This window comes from Rhinopithecus bieti, unplaced genomic scaffold, assembly GCF_001698545.2.
Source record: "Rhinopithecus bieti isolate Rb0 unplaced genomic scaffold, ASM169854v2 scaffold_26532, whole genome shotgun sequence".
NCBI classification, from domain to species: domain Eukaryota; kingdom Metazoa; phylum Chordata; class Mammalia; order Primates; family Cercopithecidae; genus Rhinopithecus; species Rhinopithecus bieti.
Genome location: NW_016812934.1, coordinates 139,517 through 162,883, shown reverse-complemented (window position 1 = coordinate 162,883; position 23,367 = coordinate 139,517). Strand labels below are relative to the sequence as shown.

Here is a 23,367-nt window from a genome sequence, read left to right as displayed (position 1 = left end):
CATCTCAAAAAAAAAAAAAAGGACTTAAAATTTTTTAGATTTCACATGTCTACCTGGAGAAGATGATTTTCATTTCTATACTGGGCCTGACTGTGGTGACTGGTGTGAGAATGCTCTGCAGAAGCATAAAAATAAACACAACACTCGATTGGAAGCCTCTTCCCATTAGTCCTGCCATGGATGTGTCGTCTGAGCACCGGCCTAACAGCCTGGTGTCGGATGTGATCTATGATGGCTGGGACATTCCTGGAGGCTGTCTGCGCCTCCACAAACACCCTCAAAGTTCTTTGAGCACAGGGGCTTCACAGAACGTGTTCTATACTGGATTTTCTGATGGTTTCTGATAAATGAGGTAGAAATACACAAGACATTTCTGGCATGTGAATGCAACTGAACAGAGTGGTTAGGAACAGGGCTCTGGAATGGGCCTGGCCTGGCCACTCCAAGCTATGCAGCCATCAGCAAACCACACTGTCACTCTGACCCTCAGTCTCTTCATCTGCACTTCGAGAACCATACTCACTACCTCCAGGGTTGTGTTTATTTATTAAATTATTTCATCCTTATATGTAAAGCACTTTGCATGGTGCCAGGTGGCTAAGGCTTACTAAATGCCAGCTTTTACGGTTATTATAATATAGTTAAGCCTTCCGTATCTGTGGGTTCTGCATCCATGGATTCAAACAACTGCAAATCAAAATATTCCAAAACAAAATGATGGTTGCATCTGTACTGTACGTGTACAGCCTTCTTTTCTTGTCATTATCCCCTAAACAATAAAATAAAACAATTTTTTTTTTTTTAATACGGAGTCTCGCTCTGTCACCCAGGCTGGAGTGCAATGGCATGATCTTGGCTCACAGTAACTTCCACCTCCTGGGTTCAAGCAATTCTTCTGCCTCAGCCTCCTGAGTAGATGGGATTACAGGCACCAACCACCACACCCAGCTAATTTTCGCAAGTAGAGACGGGGTTTCACCATGTTGGCCAGGCTGGTCTCGAACTCCTGACTTCAAATGATCCACCCACCTTGGCCTCCCAAAATGCTGGGATTAAAGGTGTGAGCCACCCTGCTCGGCCCAGTATAACAACTATTTACATAGCTTTTACATTGTATTAGGTGTTATAGATAATGCAGGATAATTTAAAATATACGAGAGGATGAATGTGCACAGGTTATCTGCAAATACTCTGCCATTTTAGACAAGGGACTTGAACATCTGTGGATCTTCATACCAAAAGGGGTCCTGCAAACAATCCCTGTGGACACTGAGGGTCAACTATCTCTGATGTAAGAATGCAAAGGTCCCAGGGTTGCCTGGGTTTAACATCCAGCACTATCAGCAGCAGCAGCACTGCCCTGGTGAGGACGCCACCCCCAGCAACTGGCTGAACTCCTGAAGTCCTGACAGGTCATTCCCTGCAACACTGCACCTGACTATGATTCTGGGACTTCCTGCCCCAGCATTCTGCCCTGAGAGGTGGAAAGCAGTCCCTACTTCTCCACTCCCACGGTGCCCAGCGCTGTGTGGGTAGGGGCAGGCTGCTTCAGCATATAGCCTGAGGCGCAGTCACTCACCAGGTTCATGATGAAGTACAGCTCAATGGAGAGGTACACAATGAAGAAGACACAGGACCAGGGGTTCCGGGAGTAGGAGGGCATCATCACATCTGGGAAACTGTATTTGCAGAGGGTGACCCGGCGTGCTGTATCTGCCTGTCTCCATCCTCTCAGAGCACATGCCTTGCAGAGGACAGCTCCTTGTTCGCCTTCCCAGCCTCCAACCCCGGTTCCCCTACTCTCACCCCTGGGCTTCATGCTCAGTGGGCCAACCCTGTCTCCCAACGGCACCACAGCACCTGCCTGTGCTGGGATGTGGAATATACTTTGCAGAAAAGAGGAGGAGACCCCAGCGCGGCAGCAGAGGACCAAAGGCAACGCAGAGCCTGCACTTACTTGGCTGTGGTTAGAAGGACAAACAGACTGACAATGCTGTTCTCCAGGCTGCTGAAGTACTGCAAGGGAAGAGGGGGCAGAGGAGAGGTCGGGACCAGCCAAGAGCACATGGCCGCCAGGAACAGGCTGTGATGGGCCACCTGGCGCACCCTGCCATGCCCGCTCTTGCATCTCTCAAGGAATCCCTGAGGGAGGCAGAGGAAAGAGCAAACACGCAGTCCAGAGGCCTCCCCTTTCCTGCACCCGATGTTTCTGGCAGAAGCAGACTATTGACTTGGGGGGACTTTTTTCTAGGGAGTCACATGTCTGGGCCATTCGCCTGGCTCTCCCCCACAACTCCTCTGCCAAAATATTCCAATGGTCCAAACCTGATCCTGGCGGCACCCCTTTCAAGGACAGAAAAGGGGATCCCCAGCTCTCAAGGAAGGAAGTGGTCAAGTCTGAGTGACGGGAACTCCCACGTGCGGTGCACACACAAGCTATGATGAGAAACCAGGCAGGGCCCCCCTTCCCCACAGGTCACCAGCGTGACCCTGTCTGAGGGAAAAACCCTCCATAAAAGAAGAGACAGACAACTGTGCCAATTACTTACGGGGTCTGAAGGGTTAGGGGAGAACAAGTAGAAACCTAGAAGCGGGTGGAAACACAGATAAACAAAAGGATTAGAGCAAAGGTCCCAAAACCTGGTGTCAAAAGGACCGGACAAATACAGGCAAATGAATGCAGCAGGTCAGGAAGAGCAGCAGGGACTGCTGGGGACCACAGCACCCCGAGAACACATGCTCTGTTGGAAGGGAGCAGGGCTGCAGGCACCAGACACTTGCCGCTCTATAGCAATGTGCTGGGCACTATCGGCTCTGTTCTTTCAAAAGGGGGAAGTCTGTATTTTTGTGTAAAATCTAATTTTAAAATGCTGGCTCCAAGTTTTCAGACCAAACAAAACCCATCTGTAGGCTGGATCTGGAATCCAGGCTGCTGTTTTGCAATCTTAGGTTCTGAGAACATGACAGCCGAGTAAAATTCCAAAGGGATCCGCTGCTCCCCTGCAGCCAGGGTCCCAGGGTGGGAATGCCATTCACTTCCTCCCTTCAGGAATGGACCACTCCCGGAGTCCCTGAAATCCTGAGTGGGAAAAGGGAGGAACTCTGCCCTCAGGGGAAATCAGCCCTACCCCTGGAGAAGCACAAACAAAATTCTACCAAGAGTGGGATGGCGGGTGGGAGGAAGTGAGAGCCATGACTCAGGACAAGGCAGTCATGAGGGCCGGGAGGGGTGGGGCCTGGCTCTAGCCTCAGAGTCAGGGCTCTGGAGTCCCACTGTCTTCGCCATCTGCGGAGTCCTGGTGAAAGGACCTCGGCTTTCCCAGCTGAGTACCAGGGCTTCCAACGTCTACGCCCTGTGACTCTGTGTGGCTATCACAGTCAGCCCCATGTGAAAAACCAAGCCCTCCTGAGTGAGCAGCCTGTGACCCTGCTGTACCCAGTGAAGCTGAAGCTTGCCATCTCTCAGGGCCCAGACAAGTGCCTTCGAGAAACTCTCAAGCGTGAGCACCAGGAAACACACAGGAGTGTTCACTGCGGTGGGATGTGTGATAAGAAAAACGTCCAACAGGAGAGCAGATTAACAAGCTTTGGCATACTTGCTCTGCTCCAGTGAAAATGAATATACGGCATCTACATGTATCAACAGGAATAAATTTCAAAAACACAGTACTGAGCGAAAGAGCAATGTGTAGAAGTGGACATCCATATTATATAACCACTTAGAGACTTTTTTAAGTATGCAAAGCTTTATCATTTCTTTGTCACTTGGGGAAATGTAAATGTGAAACAAAATATAAAGAAGTGCATGGCAATGATAAGCTTAGGACAGTGGGTACCCTTGGGGAAAGTGGGAATCACGACCACTAAAGGTCACAAACGTGCCTTCCATTTTATTCTAAGGCTTCACTTCCTAAGCTGGATGGTAGGTCCATGGGTGTTCATGTTATTATTATTTATTTACTTTGAGACAGGGTCTTGCTTTGTCACCCAGGCTGGAATGCAGTGGCACTGTCACAGCTCATTGCAACCTCTGTCTCCCCACGCTCAGGTGATCCTCCTGCCTCACCTCCTGAGTAGCAGGGACCACAGGAGCATGTCACACACTACCATGCCCAGCTAATTCCTGTATTTTTTTTTTTTTTTTTTTTTTTTTGTAGACATGGGGTCTCGCGCTGGTCTCGAACTCCTGGACTCAAGCGATCTACCTGCCTCAGCCTCCCAAAATGGTGGGACAATCGGCATGAGACACCATGCCTGGCGTATTTTTAAAATCTTTCTGAATTTCTGAAACTACCTGCTCTGGTCTGAATGTTTGTGTTCCCTGCCCCTAATCCCTATGTTGAAATCTAATCTCCAAGTTGAGGGTGTTAGGAGGTGGGGGCTGTGGGAGGTGAAAAGGTCATGAGTGTGAAGTCCTCCCGAAGTGCCCACATAAAAGAGGTCTCAGAGGCTGGGCGCAGTGGCCCACACCTGGAATCCCAGCACTTTGGGAGGCCAAGGCAGGTGGACCACAAGGTCAGGAGTTGGAGACCAGCCTGGCCAATATGGTGAGACCCCGTCTCTGCTAAGAGTACGAAAATTAGCTGGGTGTGGTGGTGGGTGCCTGTAGTCCCAGTTACTCAGGAGGCTGAGGCAGGACAATCACTTGAACCTGGGAGACGGAGGTTGCAATGAGCCGAGATCACACCACTGTACTCCAGCCTGGGTGACAGGGTGAGACTCTGTCTCAAAAAAAAAACAAAGAGGTCCCAGAGAGCTGCCTCCCACCTTCCACCACGTGAGGACACAGCCAGAAGGCACCACCTATGGATCAAGGAACAGGCCCTCACCAGACACCCATGGCTGGCCCTTGATCTTGGACTTCCAGATTTCACAGCCTCCAGAACAGGGAGAAAAAAACTTCTGTTGTTTATAAGCCACCCAGTTGGGAAGAAATAAACTTTTGTTGTTTATAAGCCATGCAGTCTATGGCATTTTGTTATAGCAGTCCAAAAGGACTAAGGCACTGTCAAAATAATTTTTCTTCTCTTTTTTTTTTGAGACAAAGTCTCACTTACTCTGTTGTTGCCCAGGCTGGAAAGCAGTGGTACGATCTCAGCTCACTGCAACCTTGGTATCCCGGGTTCAAGCAATTCTCCTGCCTCAGCCTCCCAAGTAGCTGGGATTACAGGCGTGTGCCACCCACGCCTAGCTAATTTTTGTACTTTTAGTAGAGACTGTATTTCACCATGTTGACCAGGCTGGCCTCAAACTCCCGACCTAGATTATCCGCCCACCTTGGCCTCCCAAAATGCTGGGATTATAAGCGTGAGCCATTGCGCCAGGCCCAAAATAATTTTTCATCCACTGTGAACGTGCTTTTTGAGTGCACCTAGGCCTGAGAAGCAGGAACTCACCGAGGATGGCGAAGATGATCATGAAGAACAGCAGCAGCAGGAGGATGTCCATGAAGGGTGGTAGGGACTGGAAGATCTGCCGCAGGTTGCTGGGGAGAGATAGGGCAGCTCAGGGGAGGTGCCAGCTGGGGCGGGCCGTCTAGGACTCCTCCTTGTTGAGATGGGGGCCTAGTGCTTCTGACTCGAAATACTAAACCCTGCCACACCCTGGTGTGACATCATGCTTCATTTTCCTAAAGTGTCTTGAGACCCCCACTCAGTGGGTGGCGGGGAAGAACTGGGGCAGGCGTAGCACACAGCCGCCTCCACCTGGTGACGGCCCAAGGAGGCAAGTGCCATGCAAGCGGGGAACGGAGTAGCAGAAGGCCAAGGGCATCACCTTGGGCGCAAAGGTCAGTTTCCATGAGCAGGATGTGGAAGGCATGAAGGCATTTCAAGGCCACTTAGTCCTGGGACACTGGGCCTGTTTCAAGGACAAGTCCTGTTTCTAGCTTCGCAGATGGGCACAAAGAATGAATTACAAGCCCACTCTCAGCAACAGTAGACCAGCCAAGACATTTTCCAGATTGCGTCTCCCAAAATAAATCTCAGTCGAGGCTTGGTCCGGTTTGAGTTTGGTCCCACAGCCTCAGTGGAGATGGCGGAAGAGTCTGCTTGTGTCACATGGACACTGCTGAGCTGCCTGCATTTGGGTAGATAACACGCATAGAGCGAGGAAGCAGCTCTGGAAGGCTGCAGAAAAGATGGGAAAAAGCCCTGGACCCAGAGGCCGCAAACCTACACTGCGGCAGGAACATCACCTTCTCCTGTGCGTGGGTGGAATGGCAGAAGGAGAGTGAGTGTGCGTGTACTCCCACCAGCATGCAGGGTCGACCTCATCACTAACTGACTCACAAGCTCTTGCCCCACCAGCCCAGAGGTCAGGCCATGTCAGGATAGTGACTGTCTGCCCAGCTTCCAACCCGGGCCTTACCGCCGGACGCCACCGCAATACCGACAGTCCACCAGGAAAATGCAGCGCAGTGCTCGGGTCACCCGCACATGGGACATCTGCCGTACCAACACCACGATGGCCTCGACAAACTGCACCACCAGCACCGAGGTCTGCGGGTGGCAGGCATGGAGCACTGTCAGGCCCTGCAGCCCAGCCGTCATCCTGCATACCTAGAACAGGGGGCTGGAGAGGCAGTGCCCACTCTGGCCTCGGGAGGCCTTTTTTTCTCTCCAGCCCTCTCTCACACTTCCTGCCAACACCAGGCAGCCCCAGAAGAAAAAAACTCCAGCTGCTGGCTCAGGTGTGTGGCACCAGGAGAATGAGCCGAAGGGAAGCATGACTGCTGGTATCCACTGAGGAGGCAAAACTGCCACTCTGCCAGGCCCCCTCGATCCCTACTCACATCAGGGATCCTGGGGCCTGCAGCTCCTCTTCAGCTCTGCTTACTTGGCTACACTCTCCTAGAGTAGCACACATGCTCCACACACTACAAAGTGCCACCTTGACGTGCTCCTACTCACGCCACTCTCTGCAGCACAGAGAGAAAACGCATAACACTAGGGACAGGTGAGCCCGGGTGCAGTGGGGTGTGAACCCCATGTCTCCAGATGAATATAAAACAGGGAGAGCAGCACACCTCTCTCCAAGGTGACTGCACCAGTGCCTGGCAGGTACTAAACACCCCTCACATTAGCTACTGCTGGCATCACCACAACATCTAGGGCACCGGCAAGGCTGAGGGCGTGGTCAGGACAAGGACCCTAGGGTGACACCTCTAAGCATGGACTGGGTCCATGGTGGATTCTGAATTGTACCAAAGAGACAGGTTTGAAGGTGACATGGGAGAAAAGGCTGCAAGGGGAGGGACAGATGGGCGGACACATCACCTTGACCATGGTCCGCTTGTGCCGGATGAAGGTGTGGAGGCCCAGCCAGCGTAACTTCATGCAGAGTTCAAACACTACCACCATCAGGGCGAATAGTTCCAGGGTGGCGTGGACCTGAGACCAGAGGGTGTGGGGATGTGTCATGGCCAGCCCAGCCCACGGCCACTCCTCATTGCCCAATCCTCCCAGGACCTGGAAGTGCCCCAGGACATCCTCCCAACACACATCAGAGTTACAAAAACCTGGCCCTGCTAGCCTAAAGACAAAGCTCTGGTCACGGAGCCTTCCCCAGAACAACTAAACATAAACTTGGTATCCAGGAAACTGACATGCTGGTCCAAATGATGAAAAATCAGGAAGGAGCCCGAAGTTTAAAAGTAAGAAAAACAAATTAGCTGGGCGAGGTGGCGCACACCTGTAATCCCAGCTACTCAGGAGGCTGAGGCAGGAGAATCGCTTGAGCCCAGGAGGCAGATGTTGCAGTGAGCCGAGATGGTGCCACTGCACACCAGCCTGGGCAACAGAGGGAGACTCAGTCTCAAAAAGAAAAAAAAAAATAAGAAAAACAAAATAAGATAAAATTTAATATCTAGCCTTGTTCTAAGAGGGATTTCATGTAATTTACAAAAGATCTATGAAAGACACTAAGAAAGCATCAATTAGGAACTTAAGAAATAAAATCCGATTGTCAAAGAAACAAGGACTGTCAAGCAGAGAGCAGTTCCTAAAACTGTCATCCTCATTCTGGACAAAAGGACAAGACATGGAAAACCCCCAGCTGGAAAACCTTCCCAGCAGGCAAGTCAAGTGCTTCCGGGAAACAGACATGGGAGAGCTCCTCCTCCCGGGGGTGCGGAGGTCCGGGGCCTGTGGACATTCCAGTGGGCAGGAACTGACAGAGTAAAGGGATGGGAAGACAGACTCCAGCACAGGGGACAGAGTGGGGGAAGTGCGCAGAGGAAAAAACACAGACTGGCTGGAACTGTGAGTTTCAGGCACGAAGAAGGAGAAACAGGAAGGGAAACTGAGTCATGGAGGGCCTCAGAGGCCAGGCTGGATGAGCGCTTCCTAACTCAACAGGCACAGGCTTCCTTCCCTGCTTCCATGCCTCCCGCACACTCTTTGAGAAGGGAACAAGCACAGCTCCACACCTGCTCTGGCCCCCACTGAATGATGGCTGGGCCTAGGTGTGGGGACATCTGAGGGGCTGGAGCTGTCCAGGAAACATCCCCGCCTCCCATGGTGACCACACCCAAATGCCTTCTCCTTTGAGGCTGGAGACAGAGTAGTGGGACTGTCCACTGGGTGCCCTCCCCACCCGGAGCCAAGGTGTGGGCATTGGTTCTGAGCAGGGCCTGGGACACTTCCTCTCCCTGGAATGTACTGGTGGGTAGAATCCCAGAGAGACTGGCTGAAGGCCATTCACTCCAGCAGGGACATCCAGGCATTTCTGCTCCCAAGGCTTCTATGACCACCTGGTATCTCTCTGTTTTAAGTCTGTTTGCAGTGTTTGTCCTCCCAGTATGTTCCTTTTTGGGGTTCTGTCGTTTGCCCTGAAAGCCATGGCTCCCAGCCCCCCATGTGAGGAGCATGTGCGCTCACGTAGATGCCAAGCCGGAGCGCGGGGACGGCGGGGGCCTCGCACAGGGAGAGCAGCAGCAGCAGCAGGGCCGTGGCCAGCTCCATCAGGTAGAAGAGGTGATTGTGTGCAAAGAGGTAGGCCGCCAGCGCCTTGGCATCCTTGGGGTGGGTGAAGAACTTGTCATTGTTCTCGCCTTCCTGAAAAGATGAGAGCAGTGTGGGCATGTGAGCCTGGAGACCTGTCCAGTGCCAAAGAGGAACCATGGACAGGGGAGGAAAGGAAGGCCCCAGGCAGGCGAGGAGAGATTCAGGCCAGAGACAGAAGATGCTGGAAAATCAAAATGATCTTCGTGAAACTCATGATGGTCAAGTCTCACTCCTGCCTGCTGATGGGCTCAAGAGACTTGCTGCTTCTTAAAAACCACTTGGAGGAACCAAAGACTAAAAGGGTCCTGAGACAGCCAGGTGTAGTGACATCCCAGCTACTCCAGAGACCAAGGCGGGAAGATCCCTTGAGCCAGGAGTTCAAGTCTAGCCTGGTCAACACAGCAAGACCCCATCTCTTAAAAAAGAGGGGAGGGGCTGGGTGCCATGGCTCATGCCTGTAATCGCAGCACTTTGGGAGGCTGAGGCAGGAGGATTGCTTGAGCCCATGAGTTTGAGACCAGCCTGGGCAACATGGTGAGACCCCTGGTGCCAGCTACTTAGGAGGCTGAGATGGGAGAATCACTTGAGCCCGGGAGGTCAAACCTGCAGTGAGCCAAGATCGTGCCACTGTACTCCAACCTGGACCACAGAGCAAGATCTGGTCTCAAAAAAAAAAAAAGAAAAAGAAAAAAAGAAGAAAGGTCCTAGGAGGAGGTAAAGAGAAACAGGCATGTCCAGTCCCCTTAGACGCCAAGTTCTCCCTCTAGGAGTGCCCAGCAGAGTGTAAAGAGCTCAGAGGCCAGGTTCGGTGGCTCACGCCTGTAATCCCAGCACTTTGGGAGGCCGAGGCGGGTGGATCACGTGGTCAGGAGATTGAGATCATCCTGGCTAACACGGTGAAACCCCATCTCTACTAAAAATACAAACAAATTAGCCGGGCATGGTGGCGGGCACCCGTAGTCCCAGCTACTGGAGAGGCTGAGGCAGGAGAATGGCATGAACCCGGGAGGCGGAGCTTGCAGTGAGCCGAGATCGCGCCACTGCACTCCAGCCTGGGCGACAGAGCAAGACTCTGTCTCAAAAAAATAAAATAAAATAAAATAAAAAGAGCTCAGTGTAAAGAGCCTGGGAGGAACCACATGAGCTGAACCCTGGCTTTCTACTCCTTCCCTGAGGAATGTTGGGAAGGTTCCTTCGCCCTTGAGGCTCAGCTTCTTCAACGGTAAGGGCACTAACATTAGTGCTTCCTCTTGGGGCTGTTGTGAAGAAGAAAGGTGAGGACATTTGAAATGCACTTAGAGTGGTGTCTGCCACACAGTCAGCTTACTACAGGTATTTGCTATTATCATAAGTTACATGAACATTACCAGAAAAAAGGAAGCCAATAACCCTGCCTAGTCAGACCCTTTAACACCCTTCAAGAGTTACCCAGAACAGGCACAGTGGCTCATGCCTGTAATCCCAGCACTTTGGGAGGCTGAGGCGCATGGATCACCTGAGGTCAGGAGTTCGAGACCAGCCTGGCCAACATGGTGAAACCTCATCTCTACTAAAAATACAAAAATTAGCCGGGTATGGTGGCATGTGCCTGTGGTCCCAGCTACTTGGGAGGCTGAGACAGGGGAATCACTTGAACACTACTATACTCTATACTCCAGCCTGGGTCCCTGTCTCCAAAAAAAGGAGCTGCACAGTGGCGTATTGCTACTATACATTTACTTAATTCAGGATTCCCCATACCCTACTTTGTTTCAATTGACAAATAATAATTATATATGGGGTACAATGTGATATTTTGATATATTTATATGTTATGTAACAACATTTTTTTTCCTTTTTTTTGAGACAGAGTCTTCCTGTGTCACCCAGGCTGGAATGCAGTGTTACAATCTCAGCTCACTGCAACCTCCGCCTCCTGGGTTCAAGCAATTCTCTTGCCTCAGCCTCCTGGGTAGCTGGAACGACAAGTGCACACCACTACTCCTGGCTAATTTTTGTATTTTTAGTAGAGATGGTGCTTCACCATGTGACCCAGGCTGGTCTTGAACTCCTGAGCTCAAGTGATCCGCCCACCTCAGGCTCCCAAAGTGCTAGGACTACAAGTGTGAGCCACCATGCTCAGCCCATTCTCACAAACTTATTCTGGGAAAGGCCCTGCTTGCAGTTTGCAGAGTGACTGTGAGTGAGTCACTTCCCTGAAGCTGGATAAACTGCTCTCCTCATTAGCAAAAAATCGAGGCAAACCGCAGACCCAGCAGCAAACCTGGCAGGGGTAGGCATGTCAAAGGGAGTAAACACCTTGGCAGTCAACAGAGGGTAAGTTGAACATGGTTCTGTGCTCTGTGCAGGGCTGTAGTTTTCACTACCACCTCCATGGCCACGGCAGTGGGCAGGGGGCCACATACAGTGGCCTGGGAAGCTGCTGGTTTCAATAACTAAAAAAAAAAAAATGTATTTCTTGGGCAATTTCTTCCAACAAATAGCCAGGAATGAAGGTCTCGCTAGAAGAACCACTGACATGGGGGCTCAGATTTTAACTCCAGGACTTGGAATCATCCCAGAAGAGATAGGGGGAATGAGGTCTCCACCAACAGATGGAAATATCACCCATGGCACTGGATTCTGAAGAAAACCCAAGAGAACATCGGCCCTGTTTCCTGGCTGCTGATCATAAACTAGATTTGGAAAAATAAGGAAGGCCAGTTGTAGCGACTTCTAGGCCTTTGCTCTCTGCTCCCTGGGGTCCAAGTCCACATAGAAATGAGTACTGTTTCAAAGGCACCAGGACTGCTGAGCACGTGGCTCCAGAGGATGAGTGAGTTAACAGGTAACAGGTAAAATGTGGGAAGAGGGGAAACTGCAGGCACCAGACACCCTTAAAGTAGCGAGGGCCAATTATCCACGCACACCAGCAACCTGGCTCACTGCAGGACCTGTAGCCTGGCTGCAAGTGTGAAAAACCAGGCCATCTTGAGCCGGGCACAGAGGCCCACACCTGTAATCCCAGCACCTTGGGAGGCTTAAGTGGGTGGATCACTTGAGGTCAGGAGTTTGAGACCAGCCTGGCCAACATGGTGAAACCCCGTCTCTACTAAAAATACAAAAATTAGCCGGGCGTGGTGGCAGGTACCTGTAGTCCCAGTTACCTGGTGGCTGAGGCAGGAGAATCGCTTGAACCTGGAAGGAGGTTGCAGTGAGCTGAGATCGCGCCACTGTACTCCAGCGTGGGCAACAGAGTGAGAGTCTGTCTCAACAAAAACAGGCCATCTCATCCTCCAGGAACAGATGTGAATGACTGTGACTGTTCAAAGAAATCCAAGTTTTCTTACATTTTTTAAAAAAAAATGCATTTTTGGTAAAATAATTTAAACAATATAAATTTGTAAGGTAGTAAAAATTCCATCAGCCACAGATAATCATCTTTAATATTTAAACAACTTTCCAGATATGTATAGATATCTGTACACATACATACCCACATGCATATGCTGCTGTATGACATCAATTTAAAATGATCATACAACACCAGCTGTTCCATAACTGCTTTTTTCCACAAATACATGGCCCATTTTCAAGGAGATGCACACAGTCAGTTCATAAGTGATGCAACAGCACACAGAATAAAAAATATCATCTGGAGGCTAAACAGTTTAAATGTGGAGCTCTGCAACTCCCTAGCCAGGTGGCCTTGGGCACCATTTGGCCCCTCTGAGTCTTAGTCACCACATCTGTAAAGTGGGAGATGATCACTGCAGCCTCAGAGGCTTGTTAAAAAGATTAGCAGGTGCCCCTTAAAGTCTCATATTTTCATTACCAATGTCCTCACCTGCTTAGGAAAAGGAGGAATGATCAGGATCCTTAGAGCTTCAGCCATTCTGAGTCTGTGTTCTGACCAATCCCACCCTCTTATCCAGCCTCAGAGAAGGCGATGTGCAAAAGATGTCCTCGCTAGATCATTAACAAGTATGCCTGAGCTTGGGACAATTTCCCTAAAACATTCTGTTGCCTTAACTTGAAACAAAACACAATCGTTTAGGTGTATATGATGCTGCATGAACATATGAGAAACAGATGATTGAACAACCATCAAACAAATGTCTAAATTTCATTAAATCTTTTTTCTTTTTTTTAGACAGGGTCTCATTTTGTCACCCAGGCTGAAGTGCAGTGACACAAACATGGCTCACTGAGGCCTCAACTTCCCAGACTCAGGCGACACCTTCACCTCAGTCTCGCAAGCAGCTGGGACTAGAGGGTACACATGCCACGCCTGGCTAATTTTTGTATTTTTTCCAGAGATGGATTCTGCCATGTTGCCCAGGCTTGAATTTCACTAAATCTTTTTTAAATGACAAAACAAATACTTGCAGTGGAGAGCTGATTCAGATAAGAAAGATTAGGGAAAATTATGATGTGAATGCATTTAAGAAAAAGTCTATTTCCTCATCCAAACTCTTAATGCAAACCAGAAACTGAAATCTTATAGTGACAAGACTGGCAAGATTAAGGTTAAAATGTCACCGCCAGTGGGGCCGTCAGTAAAGAGGCAATACTTCCTGTGGAGAGGATTCCATGCTAAACATCAAGGCCCTAAAAATTGTTGATTCCTTCTACCCGGTCATTCCATTTCTTAGACTTTCCATTTCTTTTACTTTTCTAGTAAAATAATCCTAGATGTAAGGGGGTGGGGGTGCTATGTATAGATTGTCCTTGGATTATAATTTACAATAAGGGAAAATATTCAAGATTATCAGGTTAAGTAAATTAGGATAATTTACCTGATATAATTTAAAGCTATTTAAATAGCCAGGTGTGGTGGCTCATGCCTGTAACCCCAGCAATTTGGGAGGCTGAGGTGGGCAGATCACCTGAGGTCAAGAGTTCAAGACCAGCCTGGCCAACATGGCGAAACGCTATCTCTACTAAAAATACAAAAATTAGCCCGGCATAGTGGCACGTGCCTGTGATCCCAGCTACTCCAGAGGCTGAGGCAGGAGACTCGCTTGAACCCGGGAGGCAGAGGTTGCAATGAGCCAAGATCAAGCCACTACAATCCAACTCCAGCCTGGGTGATGGAATGAGACTGTCTTCAAAAAAAGAAAAAAAGAAAAAAAAAAAAAGCTTATGCTAGGGGGGGAAAAAAAACCAGAATATAAAATTGCACATACCATATGACTTTTTTGGAAAACAGATATATTATTCTTATAACATATATTTTTTTTTTAACCTGGAAGGAAATAATGTTGACAGTGACTGCCTTAGGTGAATCTTTCTTCATTCTTTTTTGTATCTAAATTTATTGTAATAAGCATGTATTACTTTCACCTTTCACACAAAAATATTAAAAAAAAAAAATCCTAAAATAGCAAACAGGAAAGCAGCAACAAGTTAAACAGGAATAAAGCTACAGCATTCAGTATGTAAAGAAGAGTTCCCTCCTGAGAATGTGGCCTCTCAGTGTGCCCTGAGAAGAGGGAGGGTGGCAGGGAAGGCCGAGTGGACAGACTCTGGAAATTGTGGGGGTTGGCACAGCCCCAAACAGGGGCCTGAAGACAAGCTGGTGCACGGCAGTTTTCCCCTATGAGCACAGTCAGGTCAGCCAGCCCATCTTACAAACCTGAAGCTCACATACGAGCAACAGCAGCATGAACCGCCGCTGGAACTGAATTTCTGGGCACCTAACAGAGTCCTGGCTGCCCCACCCCACCAAAACGTGCAGAGAACCGCCAGGGCCTGACTGGAGATACTCACCTGGAGGTAGATTGCTGCCTCTTGGTAATTCATCTCCCAGTTGTGTGTGGGGCTGGAGGGGGAATTCCTGCCCTCAGAGCTGAGACTGGGGGCCTGCGAGTCGTGGATGGCATAGCTGCCGCCATCTGCATTGGAAGAGGAGAGAGATTCACTTGGCACCCAGGCTTAAGAGCAAAAAGACACTGTTCGGCAGAAGAAAAGCCTGGCAGTCCCTTCATATGCTCACATGGACATCCCGTCATCTTCAAATCAACCTCCATGCTGTGTACTGATAACGGCAAGAATTAGCACAGCTGGTTACAAATGTTTTCCTTTCTCTTGGTAAGTGAAAAAAGCAAGTACAAAAGAGTACAAACAGTATGCTCTCTAATGTGTACAAAAGGGAGGAAACAAGGAAAACATAAATACATCGACTTATCTTTACCAAAAGAAACACAGGAAGGAAAAATGAGAAGTCAATGAAATCAGTCGTCCTACAAGGGCTATAAGGAACAGTGTAGATGGACTCTTTTTGAATCCTTTGACTTTTGGAAGCATATTAACATCCTACTTAGTTAAAAATTAAAAACAACTGTATTTGTCCCCTGGTGCAGGGCCATCTGTTGCTCTTCCCTGCTGACAGCCACGCCCTCCTCCCCCAGCAACACTGGGCCATCTGTCTTGGTAGAACATCCCCTCCTTGCTCTCTGTCCACACTGTTTGGCTCTGGCCGACTCCACCCCTGGCTCCCGGGCAGGTGACCTGGGCCTGGCAATGAGCCCCTCGTCTCCCCTGGGGCCAGGGATTGGTTCAGGCATGGCTGCTGACCCAAGTCCAGCCAGTGACAGCTGAACTTGAAACTGTTCCTGGGCCAATTAGGAAGGAGGGGCTCTTTCCCTGTTGTTGCTCGCGGCTGCCTCTGCCACCGCATGGGGAAAACTTGCCTGAGAAGAAAGTCAGCAGAGAACAAAACAATAACCAAGAGATAACACTAATACCAGCTGCACCTCTGGAATTCAGCTGTGCCTGAAATCTACCCCTTAATTTCCAAAATCCAAGCTGATAAAGGCATCCCATTTGAGTCTGAGTTGGGTTTGTCACACTAATCCTGAGACGCTACTGATACACACAGCAAACAATGGCACCAGGAAATGACGCATTCATTGGGAAGAAGTGAATCTGAGAGAAATCTGTAAATCCGCATTGTAAATGATCCACCTGAAGGAAGATAATCTAATGTTTTGGGCTGAGCACGGTGGCCCACACCTGTAATCCCAGCACTTTGGGAGGCCAAGGTGGACAGATCACTTGAGGTCAGGTGTTCAAGACCAGCATGGCCAACATGACGAAACCCCGACTCTACTAAAAATACAAAAAGTAGCCAGGCGTGGTGGCAGGTGCCTGTAATCCCAGCTATTCAGGAGGCTGAGGCATGAGAATCGCTTGAACCTGGGGGGGCAGAGGTTGCAGTGAGCCAAAATTGCGCCACCACTCTAGCCTGGGGGACAGAGCAAGACTCCATCTCACAAAAAAAAAAAAAAAAAAAAAAAATCTAATGTTTTGATACTGTGATTTGCACAGTTGGCAGGAAGCAAATGTGTAAGGCTTACAACCATGCAAGGTACAGGAAACTGACAGGGCTCAAAGGCCTGTTGGGTTGCAAAAGGTCCTTCTGATCTTGAATTGCCAGTCATGAGCAACCAGGACCAGGCACATCCATTTTCCTAACAATAATGCTGCACATCTTTCCACATGTTTATTTACCATTTGTGTATCTTCTTTGAAGTGTCCAGATCTTTCACCTTTTTCTTTGCTTATTATTATTATTAAATTGAGAGCTCTTGTATACACTCTGGATACAAGTCTATCAGATACATGATGATTTGCAAATCTTTTCCCCTTTGTGGTTTCTCTTCTCATTCTTTTCTAACAGCGCCTTTCAAAGGTCACTGAAACAGAAGTTTTACAAATTTTGATGAAGGCTAACTTATCCATTTATTCTTTTATGGATTAATACTTTTGATATCATATCTAAGAAATCTTTGCCTAACCCCTGGTCATAAAGATTTCACATCAGGCCAAGGCGGGGAGGATCACTTGAGCCCAAGAGTTCAAGACTAGCCTGGGCAACACAGTGAGATCCTGTCTCTACAAAAAAATTAAAATAAAAAAGATTCCACATCAAGGCACAGTGGTGTAAGCCTGTAGTCCCAGCTGCTAAGAAGGCTGAGGTGGGAGGATCACCTTAGCCTGGTAGTTCAAGCCAGCCTGGACAACACAGAAAGACATTGTCTTTAAAAAAGAAAAATAAAAACAAAGATTTCACATCAATACCTCAATGCCTTGATTACTGTGGCTTTATAGGTCTTAAAATCAGGTAAATGTTGGCAGGGCGCAGTGGTTCACGCCTGTAATCCCAGCACTTTGGGAGGCCAAGGCGGGCAGATCACGAGGTCAGGAGATCGAGACCATCCTGGCTAACATAGTGAAACCCCGTCTCTGCTAAAATACAAAAAAATTAGCCAGGCGTGGTGGCGGGCACCTGTAGTCCCAGCTACTTGGGAGGCTGAGGCAGGAGAATGGCGTGAACCCAGGAGGCGGAGCTTGCAGTGAACGGAGATCGCGCCACTGCAATCCCACCTGGGGGACAGAGCGAGACTCCGTCTCAAAAAACAAACAAAAAAAACCCAGGTAGTGTTAATCCTCCAACTTCGTTCATCTTTTTTCAAAGTTGTTTTGGCTAGCCCAGTTCTTTTGAACTTCCATATAAACTTTAGAATTAGTCAATTTCTTTGTCCCTAATCTAGGAGTCCAATCAATCAATCAATCGATAAAAACCCAGCCTGGGGAATATAGTGAGACCCTATTTCTACAAAAAAAAATTTTTTTTTAAGTAAAAAAATTAGTCAGGCATGGTGGCATGTGCCTACAATCCCAGCACTTTGGGAGGCTGAGGTGGATGGATCGCTTGAAGTCAAGAGTTGAAGACCAGTCTGGGTAACATACTAAGACCTCATCTCTACAAAAAGTATAAAAATCAGCTGGGCATGGTAGCTTGCACCTATAGTCCCAGCTACTCAGGAGGCTGAGGTGGGAGGATTACTTGAGCCTGAGAGGTCAAGGCTAGAGTGAGCTATGATCATGCTACTGCATTCCAGCCTGGGTGACAGAGCAAGATCCTGTCTCAATAATAACAGGCCAGGCGCAGTGGCTCACGCCTGTAATCCTAGCAATTTGGGAGGCCAAGGCAGATGGATCACCTGAGCTCAGGAGTTCGAGACCACCCTGGGCAACAAAGTGAAACCCCACCGGTCTCTACTAAAATACAAAAATTAGCCGGGCATGGTGTCATGCACCTGTAGTCCCAGCTACTCAGGAGGCTGAGGCATGAGACTCACATGAGCCCAGGAGGTGGAGGCTGCAGTGAGCCAAGATTGCGCCACTGCACTCCAGCTTGGGCTACAGAATGAGACTCTGTCTCAAAACAAACAAACAAACAAACAAACAAACAAACAAACAAACAGTCAATTTCTATTGTAAAAAAAGCCTGCTGGGATTTGATTGAAATTATGTCAAATCTATCAATGAGACATCTTAAAAACTCATGAATATGGTATATCTCTCAGTTTATTTTGATCTTCTTTAATTTCTCTTAGTAATGTTTTGTAGCTTTCAGTATATGGACCGGACACATCTTTTGTTAGATTTATCACGAAGTCTTTCATATTTCCGATGCTGCTGTAAATGAAGTTGCCTTTTAATCTCAATTTCCAATTGTTTATTGTTAGTATACAGAAATACAACTAATTTTTATATATTGGCCTTCTATCCTGCAACCTGGATAAGCTCACTTAAAAGGTCTAGTAGCCTCTTTTGTAAATGTCATGGGCTTTTCTATACAGAAGATCAAGTTGTCTGAGAATAAGGACAGTTTTACTTCTTCCTTTCTAATCCAGATGCCTTTTGTTTTTCTTGCCTTATGGCACTGTTTAGAACCTTCCTTACAATACCGAATAAAAATGATAAGAAGGGATATCTTTGTCTCATTCCTGATCTTAGGGGAAAAGCATTCAGTTTTTCACCACTCAGTATGATGTAAGCTAGAAGTTTCTCATAGATACCCTTTATCAGGCTGAGGAAATTCATTTCTATGCCTAGTTTGTTGTGAGATCTTACCATGAATAGGTGCTGGATTTTGTCAAACACTTTGTCTACTTTGAGATGATTTCAGCTTGAGTATCCCTAATCTGAAAATCTGAAATCCAAATGCTCCAAAATTCCACACTCTTTGAGTACCAACATGACACTCAAAGAAAATGCTCACTGGAGCATTCTGGATTTCATATTTTCAGGTTAGAAATACTCAACCAATAAGTATAATGCAAATATTCCAAAATCTGAAAAAAACAAAAATCAGAAATACTTCTGGCCCCAAGCATTTTGGATAAGGGATAGTCAGTCTGTATATGGTTTTTTTTTTCTCCTTTGGTTAATATAGTGAATTACAATGATTTGTTTTTGAACATTAAACCAACCCTGCATTCCTGAGCTAAGTCCCTCTAGTCATGATGTATTATCCTTTTTATGTATTATTGCATTTGCTAAAATTGTTTAAATTTTTTGCATCTATATCCACGTAGAATGTTGGTCTGATGTTTCTTTCCTTGTGATGTCTTTGGGTATCAAGGTAATGCTGGTCTCATAAAATGCGCTAGAAAATATTTCCTCCTTTTCAATTTTCTGGAAGACTTCGGGTCAAATTCGTATTATTTCTTCCCTAATGTATAGCGTTCACCAGGAAAGCTATCTGGGCCTGAAGTTTTCTTTCTAGGAAAGTTTTTATTACGTATTAACCTTCTTCAGTACATATAGGGCCACTCAGGTTTTCTATTCTTACTGAGAAAGCTTTGGTGGTTTGTATCTTTCAATAAATTTGTCAAGAGGTTAAGCAATCTGTCCAAGATCACACAGCTGTAAGGGCGGAACCAGGCTTTGGCCCCTAGCGGCTTGCCTCCAGAGCAGATGCACTTAACCACTATGCTGTACTACCACCCCCTCTAAGGAAGAGGAGTTGGGGATGAGGAATGCAGATGATGATTTTAATCTACTGGTAGCAAACATTTATTGAGGTTTACTGTATGCCAAAACCTATCCTATGGCAGATTTTATTTTCCAAAAATGGCCACCACATTATCTTTCACCTTCCATGCTCTTCTGGAACCTTGCCACTTTTCCACACACAGATAGAAGCTGTCTCTCTTCCTCTTGAAATCAGGTGCGCCTTCATGACTGCTGTGACTAACAGAGAACAGGGAACCTCATGACTTCTGAGATTATAAAAATACTTTCACCTTATTCTCTTGGGGCACTTACTTGTGGAACCGAGCCACCATTTTGTAAGGAAGCCCAAGCAGCTGGGGGAGAGGGAAGACTCAGGGCCCCAGTTCACAGCCCAGCTGAGCACCCAGCCAAGGGGTAGCACCAACTTCTCTGACACATCAAGGAGCCATCTCAAAAATAGATCCTCCAGCCCCAGTTAAGCTGTCCAAACAGATGCTACATACAACAGCAAAAAGGCAACTCCACCAAACCCTGCTCAAACTGCAAGCAAAATAAATGTTGCCATCTTAAGGCACTCTGTTGGGGCAGTGATTTGTTACAAGGGCAACAGATAACTGACACCTATCTAAATACATTGTATCTATTAACCCTCTTAGTTCTTACAACAACCCTGGGAAGAAGGTAATATTGTTATCAACAGATAACTGATACCTATCTAAATACATTGTATCTATCCATTAACCCACTTAGTTCTTACAACAACCTTGCCAAGTAGGTAATATTATTCCCACCTCAGACTTGAAGAAACTAAGGTGCACAGAGGCTAAGTAACCTCCCCAGGTCATGCTGCTAGTGAGAAGCAGGGCTGGGATCCCAAACTAGGCTGCCTAGCTCCCTATCGGTAGACTACTTGCCTCTCAAGAATCAGAAACTCGAAAAGGATGACAGGGTAGTTAGTGCCAAAAGGACCAAAAATACACTAGCATTTCCATCACTAGAGTGGAGTTCCAAGTAGGAGGTGGGACATCTGGGTGCAGTTTGAACTTGGTAATTCTGACCCTTGTCTTCCCAATAGCAACAGAGCAGCATTCCCTAATCTGATCCCACTGCTCATTTCTGAAAGAACTAAGCCCTAGGCAGAGACAGGAGAAGGTCAAACCACCTTCCTCATCTGCTCCCGTGGATCAGGGAAGCACCAGCCAAAACGTGACTCCTGAGCAGAAAAAGCCACAGGCGAGCAGCTGGATGGAGCTGCGTCCTCATGCGCCCATGCCCTGTCCTCCATGACCTCCATATGCCCCAGCAGGAGCTGGCACCGGCAACACAGCAGAGTCCTAGGTAATATAAATAACAATGATGGAGTGGGGCAGGTAGCTGCTAGCTGGCACAGATGGCAGTAGCCATTAGTGCCACCCTTCTACCTGACACTAGACAGGAGCGTCTATGTAAGCCGCTGCTGTGAAGACCCCCTTTGGAGGCTTCCCACCCTTTTTCTCACACAGGCGTCTCCTTGAATTGACAGGAACTTCCTCTTTGTGCTCAGGAGCTTTCTCAACCCATTCCTGGTGGGGAGAGGACGTCTGGTCCTCCCCAACAGCTCCCCCATCCCTCACCACTTATACCACAGCACCCCTGGGACCAGGTGGCCCAATGCATCCCATGGTGCAGGCCATTCCTTGCTAACAAGCCTCACTGACACTCCCAGCAACAGGTTTCTACGGGGAGCAGGTAACCTTTGCTATCTTTAGGTGTCCTGGTTTGGGTGAGAGACAGTCCCTCTTCCCCGATACATAACCCTTCAAAGCCACAAAGGACAGTTCCATTCAGCTGAAATCCACAAGGACCACCGAGACTGGAAGGACCAGGCTTATGGCTGCCCTGGGAGGACAGTTCTCAGAGCCAGAAATCTTTTTTTTTTTTTTTTTTGAGGCGGAGTCTCGCTCTGTCGCCCGGACTGGAGTGCAGTGGCCGGATCTCAGCTCACTGCAAGCTCCACCTCCCGGGTTTACGCCATTCTCCCGCCTCAGCCTCCCGAGTAGCTGGGACTACAGGCGCCCGCCACCTCGCCCGGCTAGTTTTGTATTTTAGTAGAGACGGGGTTTCACTGTGTTAGCCAGGATGGTCTCGATCTCCTGACCTCGTGATCCGCCCGTCTCGGCCTCCCAAAGTGCTGGGATTACAGGCTTGAGCCACCGCGCCCGGCCAGAGCCAGAAATCTTAATCCCATCTTCTTTTCACTCCTCATGGCCTGTAACTCACCAGGTCTGGAAAGGTCTCCTCCCTCCTCCCTCTCATCTCTACTCAAGAGGTCTTTGGGGCCTCTTGTCTTTCACCTTAAAGGCTGCAGCAACCTGGACTCGCTCTCACTGTCCAGGCCTTTCCTGACCACCTGACCCAGGCCCCTTGAGGCAGGATGAATCAATCGGGTAAGCTGCTGGCCTCCTTGTTCTGAAACGTGCCTGGAACATTCTGCCTTGGGGCCTCTGCCTCCCTAGTCTTTGGCTGTTTCCTCACACCTTCCAGTTTCTACCCAAACATCTTATTAAAGGCTACCCTTGGCCTCCCCTACAAGGTGAGACCACATCACTCTGTCCCCTCAAAGTGCTGAGGCTTCCTCCTGGGGCTGTCACCATCTGACAGGGTATCTGTTTACTTGTGGGCCTGTTTCCCCACCTTGAATGTCAGCTCCAAGAGGGCAGGGACTTTTGTTTTGGTCACTGTGGTGTTCCCAGGCCCCAGAACAGCGTTGGATACAATGTGTAAGGGGTCAGCAAACATGTCTGAATTGAAGTGAAATAGAAGGCTTTGCCTGCCCTGAAGATTCCACACAGCCCCGTGGGGCACTTAAGGATGGCCACAGCCTGGAGGGTGGAGAGCAAGGAGACATCCATGGGGCCTGGCAGGCCTCAGGCAAGAGGGCGGGCTCCACCGGGGATGCAGTGGGCATCACCAAAGGGTGTTAGGAAGGGGTGTGACGTGGTAAGTTTGTATTTGTAAAAACCCTTCTTTTAACAATCTGCGGAAGAGGGGCTATTTTGTGTAAGAGCAATTCAGGGTAGAACCTTGAAAGGGAAAGGGGAGAATAAGACTCAAGAGCTAAGGTGAAAGAATAGCGAATTCTCCCCCTCCCAGGGCAGACTTTGCTCTGTGCTTCTAACCACTCAACCTCAGAAAACAGGACTCGGCGTGCTCACGTGGTCCCAAAAGGCAAAGCACGATCACTCTTTTCTCCACATGGAGAAAGGGATGAAAGGCCTGAGGTGACACTGGCCATTCAGGGACTTTTCAAGAAAGCCACAGGTGATCGCAAAGGGCCTCCTTCACACCCAGGCACGAGCGAATGGGGTGCATATTTAGGGATTACAGAAAGGGTGCAAATGGAAGGCAAGGAGCCACAGTTCCATTCTGTTCCTTTCGTACATGGCCTTCATGCAGCAGTGCAGCTGTGCCAGCCAAGTCCAGGGCACGGCAGGGGCCGGGTGGGGCTGGGCTACCTTGTGGGGTGCTAATCCCCTGCCCTGTCTGCTGTCTAACCCTCTTCCCCACTTTTTTTTTTTTTTTTTTTTTTTTT

At 48.4% G+C, this 23,367-nt stretch overlaps 1 protein-coding gene across 4 annotated transcripts in view; it reads right to left on the bottom strand.

Annotated features, from left to right (window-relative positions):
- The window catches only part of TPCN1 (two pore segment channel 1), a 74,692-nt gene that overhangs the window by 20,303 nt on the left and 31,022 nt on the right, over positions 1 to 23,367 (bottom strand). For 2 of the 4 annotated variants that reach the window (XR_001880528.1, XM_017847321.1), the window contains exons 3-10: positions 14,757 to 14,881; positions 8,880 to 9,056; positions 7,278 to 7,391; positions 6,370 to 6,500; positions 5,397 to 5,485; positions 2,550 to 2,584; positions 1,958 to 2,016; positions 1,580 to 1,679 (exon numbers count right to left, since the gene is read on the bottom strand). Coding sequence is in view for 3 of the 4 variants with exons in the window: in XM_017847321.1 (XP_017702810.1) it covers positions 1,580 to 1,679; positions 1,958 to 2,016; positions 2,550 to 2,584; positions 5,397 to 5,485; positions 6,370 to 6,500; positions 7,278 to 7,391; positions 8,880 to 9,056; positions 14,757 to 14,881 (830 nt within the window). In the remaining variant the exon portion in view is untranslated. Of the gene's footprint in view, positions 1 to 1,579; positions 1,680 to 1,957; positions 2,017 to 2,549; positions 2,585 to 5,396; positions 5,486 to 6,369; positions 6,501 to 7,277; positions 7,392 to 8,879; positions 9,057 to 14,756; positions 14,882 to 14,982; positions 15,096 to 15,180; positions 15,286 to 23,367 lie in introns of those variants that run through there. The other 2 variants (XM_017847323.1, XM_017847322.1) reach the window with 2 other exon arrangements.